Here is an 18779-nt window from a genome sequence, read left to right on the forward strand (position 1 = left end):
TCTCTGCAGATAAACGTGTGTACTTAGGTATATTAGGCATAATTCATATCAAAGAGAAAAGAAGTTAATATGACATATTAGTGGTGGGAGCAAGGGATGGTGAGAGGAACTGGAATCATTTCACTACACATATCCTAAGCCAGATAACTGTGCCCTCATACCATTGCAATTGTTTCTATTTTTAATCGGCACTATCTAATGGTATTGATTCCTTGCAGTGAGTTCATGCTCTCACCTGTTCCTGGCACAGATGTAGGACATAATGTTCTGGTTGAAGAATTTTAGGATCAGAGGCATGCAGTTGGCAAAGACCAGATGCTGGGACACATATTCAAACTGCAGAGCAAAAAGAGAAAGAATAGGCAGAAATGCTTGGCAGAGCAGAGTAACGCTGCTGCATCATAATCATTTTGTGAACTCTATTGCATTTTTAGATGCAATCGTATTTATTTATATTAGTGTTCTTAATTTGAATGGAATAGGATTCCAGATGCATTATTATAGGCTGGCATTGAGACTCAATTATCATCTACTAGGAAGAAGGGGTACCAGTTTTAATCTAGAATTGTACAAATTACATCAGAAAGAAATGGTAAACGCTGCTTGTAGGAGAAAAAGAGCAAAAACATTCACTCGCCGGTTAATCCCTCTTCACTGCTCTGGCCATTGAAACAAACAATCAGCATCAATGCATGGCAGTAGGTATTGCTGTAATGGAACACGATCCACGGTGAAATCAACTTGATAAAACAAATAAAACTGTATTGATCCATTTAAAATATAGTCATTAAAGCGGGCAGGGAAACAGCAGGCTTAACGCATTTCGTGACTAGTATGTCACATCCTCAGAAGCCTTGTGGATCGTGTTCTGGTACAGCAATCCCTACTGCTATGCATTGATACTGATTAGAAATTACATCAGATAAGAGATAATTAAAGGGTATCTATCATGAAAATGTAATATAAGCTTCTTCTCTAACTAAAATAAGACACTTTCTAAATAAAATCAATTAATTCAGTACCTCACTCTCCACAACCTGTTACTCTTCATGCTCTCTTCATGCTGAGGTCTGGGTCAGATTTTTTTTTCTTTTAGGGGAGCTCACTGTCTTAGCAGATGTTTTTAGAGCTAACTCAAATAAACAACTTCAGCACACCCAAAAGCTAACCAAATAACAGACTCTGGCAAACACCAGGATTTCCATCAGAGCCGGTTATTTTTTAAGAATAAGCACCTATGCAAAGTGTGCAACCCCCCAATGATATACTGTATTACACCTACTGTTAAAGGAAAACTACACCCCCAAAATGAATACTTAACCAACAATTTCAAATTAATTGTCATATTAAATAATCTTACCAAACTGGTATATATATATTTAGGTATACATTGCCCTTTTACATGTCTTGCCTTGAGCCACCATTTCATGATGGTCTGTGTGCTGCATCAGAGATCACCTGACCAGAAATACTACAACTCAAACTGTAACAGGAAGAAGTGTGGAAGCAAAAAACATACATCTGTCTGTTAATTGGCTCATGTGGCCTAAACTGTATGTTTGTTTGTATGCACTGGGAATCCTGGGATCCCAAGGGGTGGCCCTTATTTTTTAAACTGGCAATTTTCTATTCATGATTACCCAATGGCACGTACTACTAAAAAAAGATGTTATTATGAAAATGGTTTATTTACACGAAGTAGGTTTTACATATGAGCTGTTTTATTAAATATATTTTTATAGAGACCTACATTGTTCGGGGATATAGTTTTCCTTTAATCAAAAACTGACTCCACCTACTGCATGAAGAGAGAGTGAAGAGAGGCAGGTTGCTCTGTGGGAGAAAGTGAAGAGTGACATGATTATTTCATAAATGGTACAGAATTTTTAATTAATCATATTTAGAAAGTCTCTTATTTTAGCTTATATTATATTGCTTATATTAAATTTTCATTTTTGTGATAGATCCCCTTTAAGCAAGTTGAAACACACACCACATTGCAGCCATGTTGAACCAAAGCCATAGACATCACAGTTGAACTTTTCTACAACTTTGACTGTAAGTGATATTTACTTAAACATCAGCAAATTGGACAATTTTTAAAGGTTTTGACATGTTTCTAACTGAGAACCAGGATGTTTTAGCTACAGCCACGATATTTTGTGTCCAAACAAAACAAAGTTCAGGGCACGGGCATGAAGCATTAAAAAGGGGGACAAACCTGAGTTAAACTGAGATGTCTGGGATCCCTTATACCTGCAACGGCTAAGTAGTCATCACCAGAAAATGTCTCATCTGGTCCCATTCAAAAATTAAACTGAAGCTATTATTTTGAAACAAATATACCTGATTTCACAAATTGAAAGGAAACCATGATAGTCAGTCTAAGGGGGAAGACAGACTCAGAGATTAGTGGCCCTCCGTTTCCCCAGAGGTGGTTTGCATTCTAGCCACTGGGGAAGTATTTAGAGAAGAATTATCACCCCCTGCTAGAGGAGATTAATCTCAGGCAACTAATCTCCTAGACTTTTTCTCCCATTGGTAAATGGTTTGTCAGAGTATCATGGTTTCCTTTCAGTTTGTGGAATCTGGTATGTCTGTATTTATTTATATATTATTCAGATAGTGTTTATGCACATTTCTAGTATATTTTCCCATACATAGTATTCCATTTATACTAGCCATATATATTTTTGCTTGTGATCTACTTGGAATTTAAAACTTTTGTCAGGAGTTCACTCCTGATCATATCAAAGGATAAACCCAAGAGCAAAGTGACAGGAGGAGGGTACTGGCAGAGAACCAAGAGCTCTACACATAATTCTTGTACAGAGTGACACCTACAGGTCATTCATATTAAACACCACAACAATCACACACAACCAATGTTTGGTGGACAGATATAAAAACAGAAGGTTGTTCCAGTGGCAGGAGATAATTACAAATGATTATACCATGCTAGAGTTACAAGCTCTGGCTCGCCATTTTGCTGTCTTTGTTTAGGGTACAAACTATTCATGTCATACTGAGCTCATAGGTGAAAGTAGAAGGGTCTGGCAATGAGGAGTTTTTCTTAAAGAGATCTCACTGCTCACCTGATAAATATGGTTAAGCTTGAAATGCTTTAGCAGTAGCAGCAGAATGGCAGAGACACTCTTGACAATTATCTCTTTGTGCCGGTTCACATCAATTCCCAACTTCATGCTCTGTAGAACAGTTATCCTTTGGAAACAAAACAGCAAAATATTACACAACCCTCCGTCCTCCTAATGTGAGCAAAAACTGTTTGAGGTAACATTGGTAACACCATACCTTCAATGTTGCTCTCAGTGTTATAGGTCCACTCTACAGAAAGCCTATTAGTGGCCTATACTCTTAAGTTTCTGCTGCTGCTTTGCAGCCTGCGTCTTTTCCTGAATAATAATTAGCCCTTAAACATGAGGATTTAATCCATAGCACCTTCTACTGAAATGCTATATGAATTAACAGGACAACAGTATTCAAAAAACCAAAACAGGGTACTTTTTCTGTTCCTAGAATACTGCTTACAGAATCAGTAAATGCCTTCAGGCATATAACACTTCAATCCCTGTGGAAATCCTATTATAGTACAGTAAGCCCATTTATTCTAAATATTGTCTCCTCGTACATCTAGTATTGTTTCCATCATACCTCCTTCCACATGAGACCTTAGTGGAATGTAACAGATGTGTATAAGAAAGCAGTTACCTTGGACTATAATGGACCATACTGTGGACAATGTTATTAATTGTTATATTGCACTATTTCTTTAAAATATTTTATTTCATTGCTAATCATTGTTTGATGTTTGTTGTAAGAGGTTATATAAGCTAGAGGAAAGACACAAGTCTTTGTGGAACCAGTAGCTACTGCTGCAAAGTGTGACCCAGAGACCTGGTACTAAATTTATTTGTTACAAACTGTTCTATGAACAGAGGTTTTAAAATTTATACAAATGTAGAAAGAAAACAAAAATGTGTTTATTCCGTTTATGGATACATTTAAACACACTTGTGCTTATATTAGTACAAGTATTTACTTGTACGTGCCTTTGCCTTTGTATAAACTGTACCCCCACAGTACACACTACTCACGGCATTTCCTCAGGAAGAACATCTGCCAAAATATTGATCGAATCTGTCTTGGCTTTGGAGGTTGGTGCTGCTGCCAGGAGTATCTTCAGCAACGCAATCTGCCAACACACATGGTGGTTCATGTTAGGGGATTACAACTACCCACAGTAACACACTCATGACACTAGTTTAGTATACTATCATCTCTGTTTACCGATTATGACAATGGACATGTTTGTATTTGTAGGCAAAAACAACAAAGCTGAAACTTTAAAAGTGATTTTACTCCTTGTCTGCAAATGATGCAACCAAAAGCATATACCGTATATACTCGTGTATAAGCCGACCCGCGTATAAGCCGAGGTACCTAATTTTACCTATGAAAACCAGAAAAACTTATTGACTCGCGTATAAGCCTAGACAAATCAAGCCATGATCACTGCATCACTGAAATGTATTACCTGGCCCGAGAAATGAGCAAACGAAGCAGGAAATAACCCTTAAAATAACCCTTAACAAGTTCAAGTTCAATTCAGACTGAGAGATATACCGTATATACGGCAAGTGCCCATAACAAACACAGCGCGTCTCAACTGGCCTGTTCCCTCCCCCCTCATCCTCCTCACCCGCAGCCTCGCTTACCAGGAGTACGTGAAAATGCATAAAATTGATCAGCCTCCGAGCAAGAAGGTGGAGTGCTGCAGGAGTATCTTTGGAGCGCCCCTAATTTGAGACCAGATGTAGTCTTAAAAGGATTCTGGTTTTTCACTTTGATGGCTCAAGAGCTGTGTTTTGGGCTCTGAACTTAAAGTCATTGTATAGATCACAAGTTGCCTTTTATTTGATGCCAGTCTTATCCATGAATTTGGACAAGGCATTGCAAGGAAAATATTCAACGTGGGTGAGCCCTTTCCTGTTTATTTTATGCCACTTCCTCCTCTGAACAGAACCCCATTCGGGTGTCTAACTGGTGCCTGTTGCATGTAACCGGAAATCCAGTCCGCTGAAGAAAATGCTTAAGTCGAGAACCGTAGCTCACACACGGTTGCGCGCACGGGACTAGAGAAGACGGTGCGCGCACGGGACTAGAGAAGACGGTGCGCGCACGGGACTAGAGAAGACGGTGCGCGCACGGGACTAGAGAAGATGGTGCGCGCACTCGCGAATCACGGAATGGAGGAGGAAGCGCAGTTCAACAAAGCTGTCACATGGGTTTGCTCTTTCTTCGCGGCTGGGAGGGGGATTCATCGGTACAAATTTACCGGTAAGGCAGCTGACCCGCGTATAAGCCGAGGTAGGATTTTCAAGCACATTTTGGGTGCTGAAAATCTCGGCTTATACGCGAGTATATACGGTAGGTATTAATTCAGTGTGAAATTGTGAGGTTGCTATCAGTAGCAAAAAAGTTGAAGTCAGCACTACAGCAGCAGTATAAAATCAGGCTTTTATTTTTGAGGTTACCAGAAAGAACAGTGTTTCAGAAGGCTGCCACCGAAAAACTTATGTGTCCATACCCGAAAGAGGTTACATTCTTGGCAAGCCACAACTAAGGGCTGTTGCCAGTGTGTTTTACCAATTTTGACTGATTATTTAATCTGGAACAGCAATGTGCTACCATGTTATTTCTGTCTTTCATTTCCTAATTTACAAGATATCTAGGACTTTTTACTACACTCTTTATTCAGTAAACTGGTACTCAAATAATAAATACAATTGGACATGTTTCAAGTTGATATTGGGTTCTATGTTACTCTTGTGTGAGATGTAACCAGCAATGGGGGCTCAATTCATTGAATGGACATTGTAAAAGACCAGTGAACTACAAATCCCAGAATCCTCATGTAATTGTTTTATTGCTAAAAAAGAGGAGTCTAGTTTTCCAAAAGTAAAGAACCTTTGCAGTCGCTGTTGTTGAAACATCATAACATAAAACAAGGAATATTGTCTGATAAAGTCCTGCAGTACATACTGTGGCCACCAAAGGGCTGTAAAAGTCTTTCTAGTGCTTCAGTGACCAGAAAGTTAACTTACCATGTATTGAGGGATGTTAACCAGCATAGATTTGTACAGAAGTTCACATGCAGTCTCTTCCACCTTCTCCTGTCCCTGCAAGTTACAGTTGGGTTAACAATTGAATAACAGTGTGTCAAATGTTTTATCATAGCAATCACACCTGGACATACTGTCTACTGGAAGGTTTTTAGGAAAATAACAAAATAAGGTACAATACTACAATACTAAATATTAGTAAAAGCAACCTTTCCTTGTGTAGCATGAAGTAAATGTAAACATTCTTCACAAATTATAGAAACAGTACCTTAGTATTCATGAATGGGAAAATATTATATCTACCCACAAGGCTAATAACTCAGTAAGGTTTCTCTGCAGCCATGCAGAATGCATAAACTTATTTTCCAAATAGCCTTTCAGAGTATATATTTTAAAGGGGTGAAGTGGTAAGCCTAGTACCCATGTCCTTTTGGACCTGTGTTACACTTTACTTCTTATCTCCCACTTTTGGGAAAAAAAGGGTGACTGTGACTAATATTATTAAACCCTTTTTAAAAAAAACCTCCAATAGAAAAGGCAAACCCCTAATTTTAATCCAGTAAAAGAGTGGAATAAAATGTCTGTGTGAGCTATTAAGTGTAGAGAGCCACCGATCTGATGGGGTGAGGAGCACAGATCTGTTTAGTTCACAATGCAATGGAGAAGCAATGGAGGCACAGAAGTAAGCAAAACAGTAGGAATACAATACAAAAGAGCAGTTGGCTAGAAAGAAAGCTGCACAAAGGTTGACTTACAACAAATAATAGATTTAAGTGACAAGAATTCATGTTGTCCTTACCAACAACATGGGGCACTTCTCCAGCTCCTCCTCCTTCTTAATTTGAACATCAGCAACGGAAACATAATTATGCTGTAGAAACCAACAAATAAAGATGAGATGCAGAACTATTTTTACTGTTGGAAAAAGGACTAAGGATTACAAACGGAACAGAACTGACATAAGAAATGATATTTGCTATTGCTCAACCTTTCAGACATTGGCTCTAATCAGCTGGTAAAAATTGTAGGTGACTAGAACTGCTGTAAACATTACATTACCCTGCCATCTGAATACATTAGAATCTAATTTTTGTTATGGCAATATAGAATATTGATAACCTTGCAGTAAGAGGCCTGTAAAACTTAAAGGAAAATCATATCCCATATTTTTATGTCCCTATAAAAATAAAATTTATAGCTTAAACCAGCCCATATGTAAAACACTACTTAAAGGAACAGTAACATCAACAAATAAAAGTGTTTTAAAGTAATAAAAATATAATGCAGTGTTGTCCTGCACTGATAAAACTGATGTGTTTGCTTCAGAAACACTCCTATTGTTTATATAAATAAGCTGTGTAGCAATTGGGGCAGCCATTCAAAGGAGAAATGGCTCAGGTTATATAGCAGATAAACTTTGTAGAACATGGTGTTATCTGTTATCCACTACTTAACATGTGCCATACAGTTTTTTTTCAATTTATGCCATTTGTTTATATGAACTATAGTAGTGTTTCTGAAACAAACAGATCAGGTTTACCAGTGCAGGGCAACAGTACATAATATTTTCATTACTTTAAAACACTTTCATTTTCTGGGTTTACTGTTCCTGTAAGCTCTAGTGGGCAGAGACCTCATTCCTCTCTCTTTCTCTTAACACATGACACTGGAATATCTGTGTATTTATACTTATTTATTTATTATAATGTTTATTCTCCCTATGTGTATTTTTATACTCTGTAAGATTGCTCAGTACTGCATATTATTGTAGTAATGTATTACACATATTTAAACCATTTCTACAAAAATTTACTTTTTTACTAGTATGTTATCTTAAATATAAAAACTGCTGAGGGCCACCTACTGGCTCATATGATTTACAGCTAATGAATGGGCAGAGCGCTGTATATTACTTCTTCCTGTTAAATTTAGAGCTGCAATATTTCCTGTCAGATGATCTCTGAGTGAGCATATACACCATCACAAAATAGTGACAAGGGAAAAGATGTAAAAGGGCATTATTTACTTATTATTATATAAATTATTTGTTGGTTAATTATTCGTTCTGAAGGTATAGGTTTCCTTTAAATACAAATTGCTCTGGTTAAAAAAATGTAACAGTTACAGAAAGGGTTGGCACGTTTTTGCAGGAATAAAACCGGCCTTTGGGTTGGATAGTGGGCGTTGATGTCACATGGGGCAGGGCGATGACATCACTGGGCACTGAACAGGGTGGAATGGGATATGGACAGAGAATACGCAGCCCTTTATGATATAAGGGGTTATTCCTCAGCAGAAAGGGTCAGGGAAGGGTGGGATCAGGTGTTAGAAAAAAAAACCCATAGTTACAGATAATTATGCATTGCATAGGAAGTGTAATACATAATATTGTATATGCTGTTTTTCCAGCAAGCAAATTTTTATGCGCGTCTAAGATCCTTGTTAAACAGCTTTAATTTACCATGACTGGACACATTAGAAAAAGATGATTGAAATTCCACATTTTATGAATAAATAATAAATGGCATAATGTAAATGTTTTATGATATGGACATTGAAAGTGTGTATATATGTGTGTGAATATCAACAAATAGCCTTTCTGTAAGCACCTCTAAGTTTATATTGCAATGATTTGAATCTACACAAATCCGGGTCACTGCCAGCAAAGCATGCGTCAGATTTACCTGTTTTAGTGTCTTCACACTCTCATGGATAGGTCGGGGTAATCCAACCAATGTATCTAAATCACTGCAAAGGAGAAAAAGAGCTCATTTATGAATGGAAGTACTGTGTGCAAAGTGCTGCAAGCACATTGCACACAGCAAGCGGCCATGTTTTTTTTACCCATAATATACTGTTTTTCCCCACAATTCCAGCGTAATTGCGATTTTGAATTGGCCATGCTCGTGTCCGATGCATTAAAACATAAGTAAGAGCGTACACTTTGAAGCAAATTTGACACAACTGCACTGAAAACTTTCAGTGCTTGAATGTAATCATTTCAGGTGCTTGCTGTCAAAATGATGTTTGTGCATTTAGTTGTAAGATCACTGTGTCAACTGATGCATGCCACCTTGGGAACCCTGGAGCGACTACCACCTTCAAGGTGGTTGTAGCTCTAATATTCCCCTGCATCAATAGGTGCATGAAGATGAAGATGCATAATGGAACTAGCAGAGTCAAGTGCAACTATACAGAAGTAAAAGGAGCAGCTTTAATATTTAAACAATGGAATATAATTGGCTACAGCAAAATTTGCACAACCGCAGCTGTGGTAGTGCTTTATACCGGTAAATGGTTTGTAAATCTCTACAAATCATGCATTTAATATAATTAACACCATAAGTAATTATCAATGTATTTACAGTCCACAGAAAGTGATATTAAAAAATATAAATTAAAGGAGACAACAGCTGAAGGACCATAGGCTGAACAGTACTACTTTATATAAATATAATATGGCTTTTTTTGATTTGCCTTTAGCCCTGCCCTGTTCTGGTCACAAATACAGATACTCACTGGCCCAGAGTGAATCCAATAAATTTATTCCGGCTCATCTCTAAGAAATTTTCAATGTCTTTCTCTCTAAAAAAGTGAGACAGAGCAATGTAAACAATAAATAAAACGGACACACAATGTAATTCTGCATTTGTTGAACCCATATCCAAATACTCTTAGTAAACAATTTTCACTTGTTGAGGCCAATATGAGCTGACCTGACTTTAGGTGCCCAGGGTAGGCCCTTTGGGAAGCAAACTCTTTCATTGTTTGCCCTCAGACTGGCAAGTGGTTGTGAAAGTAGGTCCTTCTCCTGTCCCTCAGGTTCTGTATCCATCATATTATCAGTTTCCTCACTCTCCTCCTCCTCAGGCCCTTGTGACTCATCATTCTTAAAGGGATCCTTCTCATTATATAGGTCAAGGCTGTCCTGCAAAAGGATGAGTTTTAGGGGGTTATTTATTACAGGTCGAGTTGTGTTTTCATGAAAAAATTTAATTTTTTTCGAGTTTTCATTAAAAATTTAAATATTTGGGATAACATTTTTTTCCCGAAAATGTATTATGCCCCAAAGCTGCTAAAAGCCCAAACCAAATACTCCAGCTAAAACATGTTGAGGTCATGTAGAAGTCAATGGCAGAGGTCCCTTGAACCATTTGAAGATGCTGTTTTGCCTACATGATTTTCAGTTTTTTCACTGTGGTTTATGCTTGAAAACTCGATAAATTCGAGGTATTCAAGGTTTTTAGTCTATAACTTAATAAATTCAAGGTAGTTGAGTTCCCCCCGATTGCATTCAATTGAGTTTTTTACATGCAGGTTTTTTCATGGATAAGCACACATTCAAGTTGTGAGTTTATTTGAGGTAGAAAAAGCCTCAAAAACTCAACCTTTGATTATTACCCCCTTAATTCATGGCTGGCAGAGCCAGAATGTTTAAAAATATTAATAGAAAATCAGTATGAAGGTGATAGTCACAAATTGCTAGTCCATCACACTAGTCCATTTATTATATTAGTTATAATTATCTCAGCTATGACTGACAAGGGAATGATAAATGAAACAATATAAAATAAAGACCAAATTATAAGATCAATTCCAATCAGTGGTCTTTCAGGTGTAGTTAAATTACAAATCCCAGAATGCCCTGCTACCTAAAATCTAGAGGGTTTGAGGTCAGACATCATTTCATTTTGATTCTGATTCTTATGCAGCTCTATAAATTCCAGACAATTACTTGTATAGGAAGAGGTTAAATGTAGAAATGTTAACCTCTTTACTGCAAAGGGGTTTAAAGTCCTGGTATAGGATTCCATGAGCAATTTGCAGAGTTAGTGAAGGGTTAGAAGGTATGTTAAAAAAAACTAGACTGCACAATTTAAATCCATGGGGCTTTTAAATTACTAAAGTAGTTGCTCCCCAAACACCTACAGCAGAGTCCCCATTAAATTAACTGATAATATTGTTGTGCATAACAACTGCAGGCATGGGCATCAATCTCCACATAGTTCACATAGGCTGTAATATTTCTAAAACTTAGCACCGATTACTGAATAATGGCATATTTTGAATATTCAGTAACAGAACACACTGCCAGACAAATATGAAATCACTTTAAAGGGACTAACCCTGCGGCTTCTGCGCCCACGTTTCTGCTGCTCTCCTAGCTCAATGCCATATGATGGAGGAGAGATGGCCTTCATGTTCTTCATCACCTGTATGCTGTCCTCCAGTAAGGGTGGCAACCCAAGCTCTAATCGTTTTTTCTCCTTCATGCTCTGAAGCTCTGTGAAACCACCTAATGTAAACTTTAACAGAATAAAATGTTAGCAAGTGAAGCAGGGTTCTAAAGTAAAGCATTGGCACATGCTGGATGAGGGAGAATTAAAATATGGCTTATAAGAAGTTTTTTATGTTTTTTTTTTTTTAAAGTAACAAAAATGAATGACATCGATGGAATAATGACCTTTTTTTTTAGTTTCCCTGTAAGTATTTGCTAATATTTACCTGTATGTTTTTAAAGGGCCAGAACTAAGGGTAGGCAGAAGAGCTACGTGCCTAGGGAGCAAAGCTAGGGGGGAGCCAGGCATGTACTGTACATTCTCTACCGTTTACCCCTTGTCCGGTCCCGACTCCACTCTCCTCACTCTGATTAGGAACTGAATATTTAAAAGTTATGTTGTATTATCAGATAGTGCTGTATTCGACTTAATTAGAGAATCGATACAGAGGTTTGTGAAGAAACCTGGAACTGAATTACAAGGTTTTTATAATACAGTGGTTGTCAAAGTGCTTCAATTCAGACCCCGCTTAAAGGTCCAGCCATTGGTCATGGCCACTCTTAGTTTATAAAAGGAGCATTCACATATTGTCTAGAACAGCAAATATATTTTTACACCAAATCTCCCCTTAATTAACCTTCATGCTGGGCTTTCAGGTGTATCTAGGAGAGCAAATAGTCATTCTACCCAATTCTCACCCTAACTAGCCTTCAGGCTAAGCCCCATGAATGGCTCCAATCTTCAATAGGGAGTGGGCAGTCTCACAGTTTGGGAATATTCCAATGCAATCTAATCTGGTCGATACTCTCAGCTAGATGGAAAAAACTGTATACTGTGTTTGCACTATATTTTTGTGATACATTTTTTTGTAGAAGGTTTACTTAATCTGTGCATATTCTATTCAAACAGGGGAATTATTACAGGATTTGTATTGTGTCCTGTCACTTAAAGATAATTGCACGTACGGGTTTTAACACTATAATAATTTAACATGGAGATGTACTTTTTCTGGTTACTCTTTTCTCTGCCAGATGAGAGAACTGAGGAATTATGTATGTAGCATAGGACATACAGTATGAGTTGTCATCAAAATATGTCAATAAAATATTTGTGCCCATACCAGCAGAACCTTCCAGAGCAGCAAGAGAACTTTCTTCATAGGAAAGTGGGGACAATGACCGCTGCAGAATTTGGTTACCATTGCAAAGAGGAAATGAGCAAATGGCTCCTCACTGTGCACAGGAAAGGCTACAATGAAAGGCAACATGTATTATGAAATGCTACATAGATACATTTTGTTCAAAATTTATAACAATATTAAACATATATAAATATAAATATATTTCCTGAACATATTTAAATATGTATGAGCAAGCAGTAAAAAAGATTAAACACACTTCTCCATTGTGATCTCTCTCCTGGTATAGATATGCTTGCAAAGGAAATGCAATATGCAACATGGATAGTTCCAAATTAAAAGGCAGAACAGTTTCCAGATGGTTGTTGAGTGCCAGGTTAAAGCCAGTTTGCACTGCTGCAGTCTTTTAACACCATTAACAGACAAAATTAGAAGAAATTTTCTATAGTAAACCACCAATTATAGCACATGAGTTTATGGGGCAACTTTGCCGCACTTCGCCAGGCGTAGTTTCGCCAGGGCTCCGCAAATTCACTAAAATCTGAAGTTGCGCACAGGGGTAGCGTAAGGTTGCGAAGTTGCGCTAGAGTTGATTCGCTATATAAAGCGAAGTTACGCTAGCGAAGGCTAATTTGCATACGGCGCCAAATTCAAATTTCAATGGAGGAACACGTATCTGCACTACAAATGCCTAGAAAACCTTCAAATCTGCAAATAAAAATTTTATTTTGCCCTACACATGTGCCCACTGTTTAGGTAAGTTGCCATGAGTCAGGAAATGTAGGGGGGAGGAAGGGGAGCCCCAAAAAAATTTCGATCTTTTTCAGCCTATCAGCCATCATGTAGAAAACACGCCAGCGTTTTTTTGGGACTTAGAAAAAAAATTGACTTTTTTTTAAACAATCCCTATCTACTCTATTGCGCTTCACCAGGTCTGAGGTGGCGAAGGAAGTCTAGCGTAAAAGGTAGCGTTCAGTACACTGCGCAAGTTAGTGAATTTGCGTAGTTTTGTCGCTAGCGAAACTTCGCCTGGCGTAAGGTTGCGAAGTAACACTAGCGAAACTACGCCAGCGTTCGTTAGTGAATTTGCGCAGTAGCGAAAATGCCATACGCTAGCGAATTAACGCTAATGTTCGGCGCTTTGCATCTTAGTGAATTTGCCCCATATGAGTTTAGAAAAAACTGCTGATGGTGGCATGACTATAGCAAGGAATGGTGTGTGTGTGTGTGGGGGGGCTAGACTGCTTCCTTTATACAGGTGGCCGACAGGGTTGGGGGGGGGTGGCAGATGATCTGCAATTTTACATGCGTAGGGAGTGACCTGCCAGTTCAAGTCAGTATTAAGCTACTGACTTTTGAAGCCTGTTTTAGTGGTATCCAAACTGTACAATTTCTCCTCACCAAGTTCTTCACGAAAATTAACACGTAGTATTTTCCATTCTGGGTCATCATTCTCTGTGCCCTGGCGAATATTTTCAACCATCAGATACATAACACTAAGCAGAACCCTGTATGGGGGTATAAGAGAACACCCAGGTTTGCAATCAGTGGGAAATGAAAAGAAAAATATTAAAATGAATATAATCACTCTAAAAAGCATCAAATATAAGAACATAAAATGAAAAAGGAATATTTTTCATACATACTTTATTTAGTGCTTTGCAGATATTTCTTTTAATAAATCTTGTGGTAAAATTACATGACCTAAAGCACCTGTAAATGTGGCCAAATATCTGCAACTTGTGCCCTGAATTTTATTTCAGTTTCTCCTAATTAACCCTTTTAACCCCAAAAACTGTAAAGAATGTTTTTAGGCTAATGCAACATGTGGCTAAGTTTTGGCATTTTGGCAAAAAAAAAAAATGGTATGAATGGAAGAGCAGATTGGCTATTATATACATATATACAGGTGGAAAAACAGCCACATGTGCCATTAGCCTTAGATAGGAACTAACCACTGTAGACTAAATACTCTAAAGGAAGTAGACTTTGGTTTTTACAAGTCCAAATTACTCTACTTAACTAAGCATTATGCATTGTTTTCAGGCACATGCATTGATGGGGTGTTTTGGGCCCAATGGTGACCGTGACCCACTGGTTTACCGCTCCAACTATGGAATCCTACCACAGCCAAACAGATCCCCACATCTGTCATAAACCCTCCCACCTCTGCCACCCCACCACATACCTGTTCTTTTGGACACCACCAACCAATCCCCCACAGATCCTGGACAGACAGGCAGCATGGGGCAGCGGGGCCCATGTAGGATTGTCACCTGGCTGCTTTTTACCGGCCTGGCCAATAAACATTAAGGGGCACATTTATCAAGGGTCGAATATCGAGGGTTAATTAACCCTCGAATTCGAAAGTTTTTTTCATTCGAATCCTTCACTTGAGCTTAGTAAATGTGCCCCTTAGTGTGATGCCAATGATATTAATAGGAAAACAATTATAAACACATAGGAAGGCCAGTATTTTTTTTCCGGAAGGGGTGGCAGCCCTTAGACCATTCAGTGCTGGGATTTCTGCAGCTGGCCCAGTCCAACTCTAGTGCCATGCAACTGCCATTTAACTAAGTTATCTTTGGCAGCGATATTACTTTGACTATATATACTTAAAGATCATTGCTTACATCTTTTGTCATCCGTCCAACTCCTCTACAGATGAATGAGCATGGAAGAGAAGAAATTCATCAGTATAAGGGATGGAACAGCTTTGGTATGGTATGGTATGACATAAGGGGGTAAGCATGGTAGCTTGGGTGGTAAATGAGACTTGGTTGATATATATACATGCAGGAGGGTCAAATGGTCAGTGTTGCCACACAACACCATACTCTCAATATTTTTGCATGTCTGAAAAACCATCATCTTTTAAAGGAAACCTATACCCCCAGAATAAATACTTACTATATTAAGTGGCTTATTAAAGAATATTAAAGCGATACTGAGACGTTCCTATAAAAATCCTAGGAACTTGTCAGTATCAAGTATGTGCTGCCCTGGAATATTTTCCCTGAAAGCCCCCCTCAAAGCTGCCCCAGCCCCACGAACCTGCACTGACCAGACCCTCTGACACTGCTAAAAGACCTTCTGTGCTTTCAGTAACGCTAGGCTGGGGGGGGCGCAATCCTTCCATAGGCTAGTTATGAATGAAAACAGGACTTCAGCCTATGGAAGGATTGCTCCGCCCCCAGCCCAGCGTCACGGAAGCAAGACAGAAGATCCGTTAGTACTGTGAGCGGGCCGGCTGTGCAAAGGTTCGCGAGGCAGGGGGCGGCTTTGAGGGAAAATTTAATTACTGAGCTGCCAGACTGAAAGACCAAAGACAGGGACATTAAAATTTAAAATTTGATTTTGGAAAAATAGTAAAAAATAAATAATGGAAAGTAACTGGAAAAAGTCTTTATTCCTGGGGAACAATCTGAAAACAACTGAACTGAAAAAAGTGTTTCGAAGGTGAACAACCCCTTTAAGCTCTAACAGGAAGGAGTGTGTAAGCCAAAGACAAAACTTTGTCCATTATTTGGCCCATGTGACCTAACATGTATGTGAACCTACATTTGTTTGTAGGATCCCAGGGAGGTGGCCCTTAGTATTTAAAATGGCAATTTTCTATTTAGAAACATGGCACATATTTCTAAAAATGTATATTTATATGAAAATATTTTATTTTGCTGAAGCAGGGTTTTGCATATGGGTTATTTTATGCAATATCTTTTATAGAGACCTACATTGTTTGGGGGTATAGGTTTTTCTTTAAAATTGTATTTAAACACTGATAAAATTTATAGCATTAGACCAATGTCTAAAATGCTGTTTCGTCAGTTATAATCAATGTTTTAAAGAAAACATTTGGCACAAACTCAGTGTAAATAAAACTGTGTTTAACCTAAGATCTAATATGCATGCCACTCGCCATGGATGCTACAGTCAAATAAAAAGTAATATAACTTAATTAGATCAACTACGAGAAACTGATTGCCCTCCAGATGTTGTTGAAACACAGCTCTAATACCTGTATTCAGGGCCATCAGGGGGCACAGCTGTACTGGGCCCAGGCCTGAAGGGGGCCCGGCTGTGTTGAACTTTTCAAATTAGCCAGGCCCCCCTGTAACAGTGCCGAAGTTCATGCCCCACCGAAGTGCCGAAGACCCAAAGCCACGATGAAGACCCAAAATGAAGTCCTCAAGTCACGAAAAGACACAAAGCTATGAAAGGAGCCGAAGGAAACCAAAGAAGCTGAAGAAGATGCTCCACTGAACACTTATGTTTTTTTTTTTGTTACTTTATTGAACCCCTGGCCACCAATGTTTTTTTTAAAAAATAATCTATGGGGCCCTGGACCACCAATGTTTTTGTAAAAACTTTCATGTGGGGCCCTGGTGCAAATTTTTTCTTTAATGTATAGGGGTGCCCTGACCATCAATGGCTTTTTATAACTTGTGAGTGAGGGGGTTTAACGTTTTTTTAGCTCTAGTGTTTATGTGGACTTTTTACTGTGGGTGGACGAGTTTGGGGTGGGGCTTGGGGCAGGGACCAGGGGGTCCAGAAAACTTTGCTGTATGGGGCCTGTGATTTCTGAAGGCGACCCTGCCTATATTTGATCAACACAGTTATAGGTGTAAAAGTTTTTTTTTCCAGTTGTATGAACTAGAATACATGGAAACTCAGTAACGACACAATGTAAAAATACATCAACCAAAAGCAAACATAACAGCATATACTGAAAAACGTTCCCAGAATTGTGTCTATACTGGACAGAAAAAAAGGATAAACACTGCAGTGCTCAATAATCTTACAGCATATTCTTTTCACTACAAGAGGGATAGCTGGATAAAGAACACTATGGGAAAATGTCCCTTTATTCTTTGTATCATAAAAATATATATTCATATGCATTGCAACAAAGCATATTTTGTAAGAGCAAAGCATCTGTTCAAATTACAGGTTGTACATTTATGTATTTTTCACATAGCCATTTCTATCTATCAATCACCTTTTTAGTATTACTATTTATCAAATGTAATTAGACAATCTGTCCATAAGCATATAAGAAAAACTTTGTCAATAGAGGGTTGTGACATTAAATGGTTCAAATGCATGTCTGGAGTTGTTGGACAATGTTCATTATAAATTATTGTAAAGAACTGCATAACTTTATGGTACTATATAAATAAATTATGATGATGACAATGATGGTGCATGAATTTCAGACTTGCTAGGGTGCCAAATTTCCTTGTCCCAGCTCTGCATAAACATAACATAAGATACAATTCTTGAACCAAATTTCCTGTTTTAGATGTCTGTGTTCTCATAGAAAGAGTAACAAAACTGATGGGAAAATGCAAACCGTCTAAAACAAGGCTCTCAATAAATGCTGTTTGATGCATTTCCAAAGGCCAATAAGGGTGACTCTCGTTTTTATATTTAATAGTTGTTTTGCTCATTATAAAATTACAGTGCACAGACACTGTATAGGGAAATTAATGCCAAACCTCTTCCCCTCCAACACACAAGAGGGCTCAATTTCAGGACCTATTAAGGAGGAATTATTATTTACTGGTCTGGATACTCCTTATTATTATAGTGGGAACTGTTACAATTTTGTTTTTGTGTAACATTATTAAAAGCCAAATCAAGGCCTGAATAATTTTGGTATAGGAAAGAGTGCTTTAACCCACAAAGGGCCATACTTCTGATGTCTGTGTTTATGCTGTTAGATCAAACATCTAAAAAAAGTCTTGACCTGCTGTTTTCCCATTCTGTAAAGTTTCTGCATTCTGTGAAAATGAGGTATTACCTGAGATCTGTACTGTCTGCCAAAGACAACGCTGGTTTCCGCAGTGCGCTGCTACAAGCCTGGCTATTCCTATACTCACGTAAAAAAAAAAGAGGCAAAGACATTAGAATTGCCCTCACCCCATTATACAATAAATGTAGTAAAATAAACTAACACACGGTGCACAAATCACATAATTTTTATTTCAGGTGACTAATGAATGAAAATCATCTGGAAAATGTGCCCATGATTTGTATGCCTCAAAAGAAAAAAAACATAAATTAGTGTTTAATAATATCTCATCAAGGGGATGATATGTTTCCTTAAATTTAAATCATGTACTACCCACTGTACAATATACAGACTTCTGCACAAAGGGGGCTCATTTACAGTTGAAGCAAAGTTTACTATAGTATCTTATGCAAAAGTTAAATTAC

The 18779-nt window shown here is 38.1% G+C and overlaps 1 protein-coding gene across 1 annotated transcript in view; it reads right to left on the minus strand.

Annotated features, from left to right (window-relative positions):
• strip2.L (striatin interacting protein 2 L homeolog) overlaps nt 1-18779 on the minus strand; it is a 38990-nt gene that overhangs the window by 3895 nt on the left and 16316 nt on the right. Inside the window, exons 6-17 of the mRNA XM_018252794.2 lie at nt 18364-18432; nt 13962-14068; nt 12543-12670; nt 11270-11449; nt 9860-10071; nt 9663-9728; nt 8828-8891; nt 6943-7014; nt 6126-6200; nt 4116-4213; nt 3096-3222; nt 236-336 (exon numbers count right to left, since the gene is read on the minus strand). Of these exons, the coding sequence (XP_018108283.1) occupies nt 236-336; nt 3096-3222; nt 4116-4213; nt 6126-6200; nt 6943-7014; nt 8828-8891; nt 9663-9728; nt 9860-10071; nt 11270-11449; nt 12543-12670; nt 13962-14068; nt 18364-18432 (1299 nt within the window). The remainder of the gene's footprint in view (nt 1-235; nt 337-3095; nt 3223-4115; nt 4214-6125; nt 6201-6942; nt 7015-8827; nt 8892-9662; nt 9729-9859; nt 10072-11269; nt 11450-12542; nt 12671-13961; nt 14069-18363; nt 18433-18779) is intronic.

Source organism: Xenopus laevis, chromosome 3L (assembly GCF_017654675.1).
Source record: "Xenopus laevis strain J_2021 chromosome 3L, Xenopus_laevis_v10.1, whole genome shotgun sequence".
NCBI lineage: Eukaryota > Metazoa > Chordata > Amphibia > Anura > Pipidae > Xenopus > Xenopus laevis.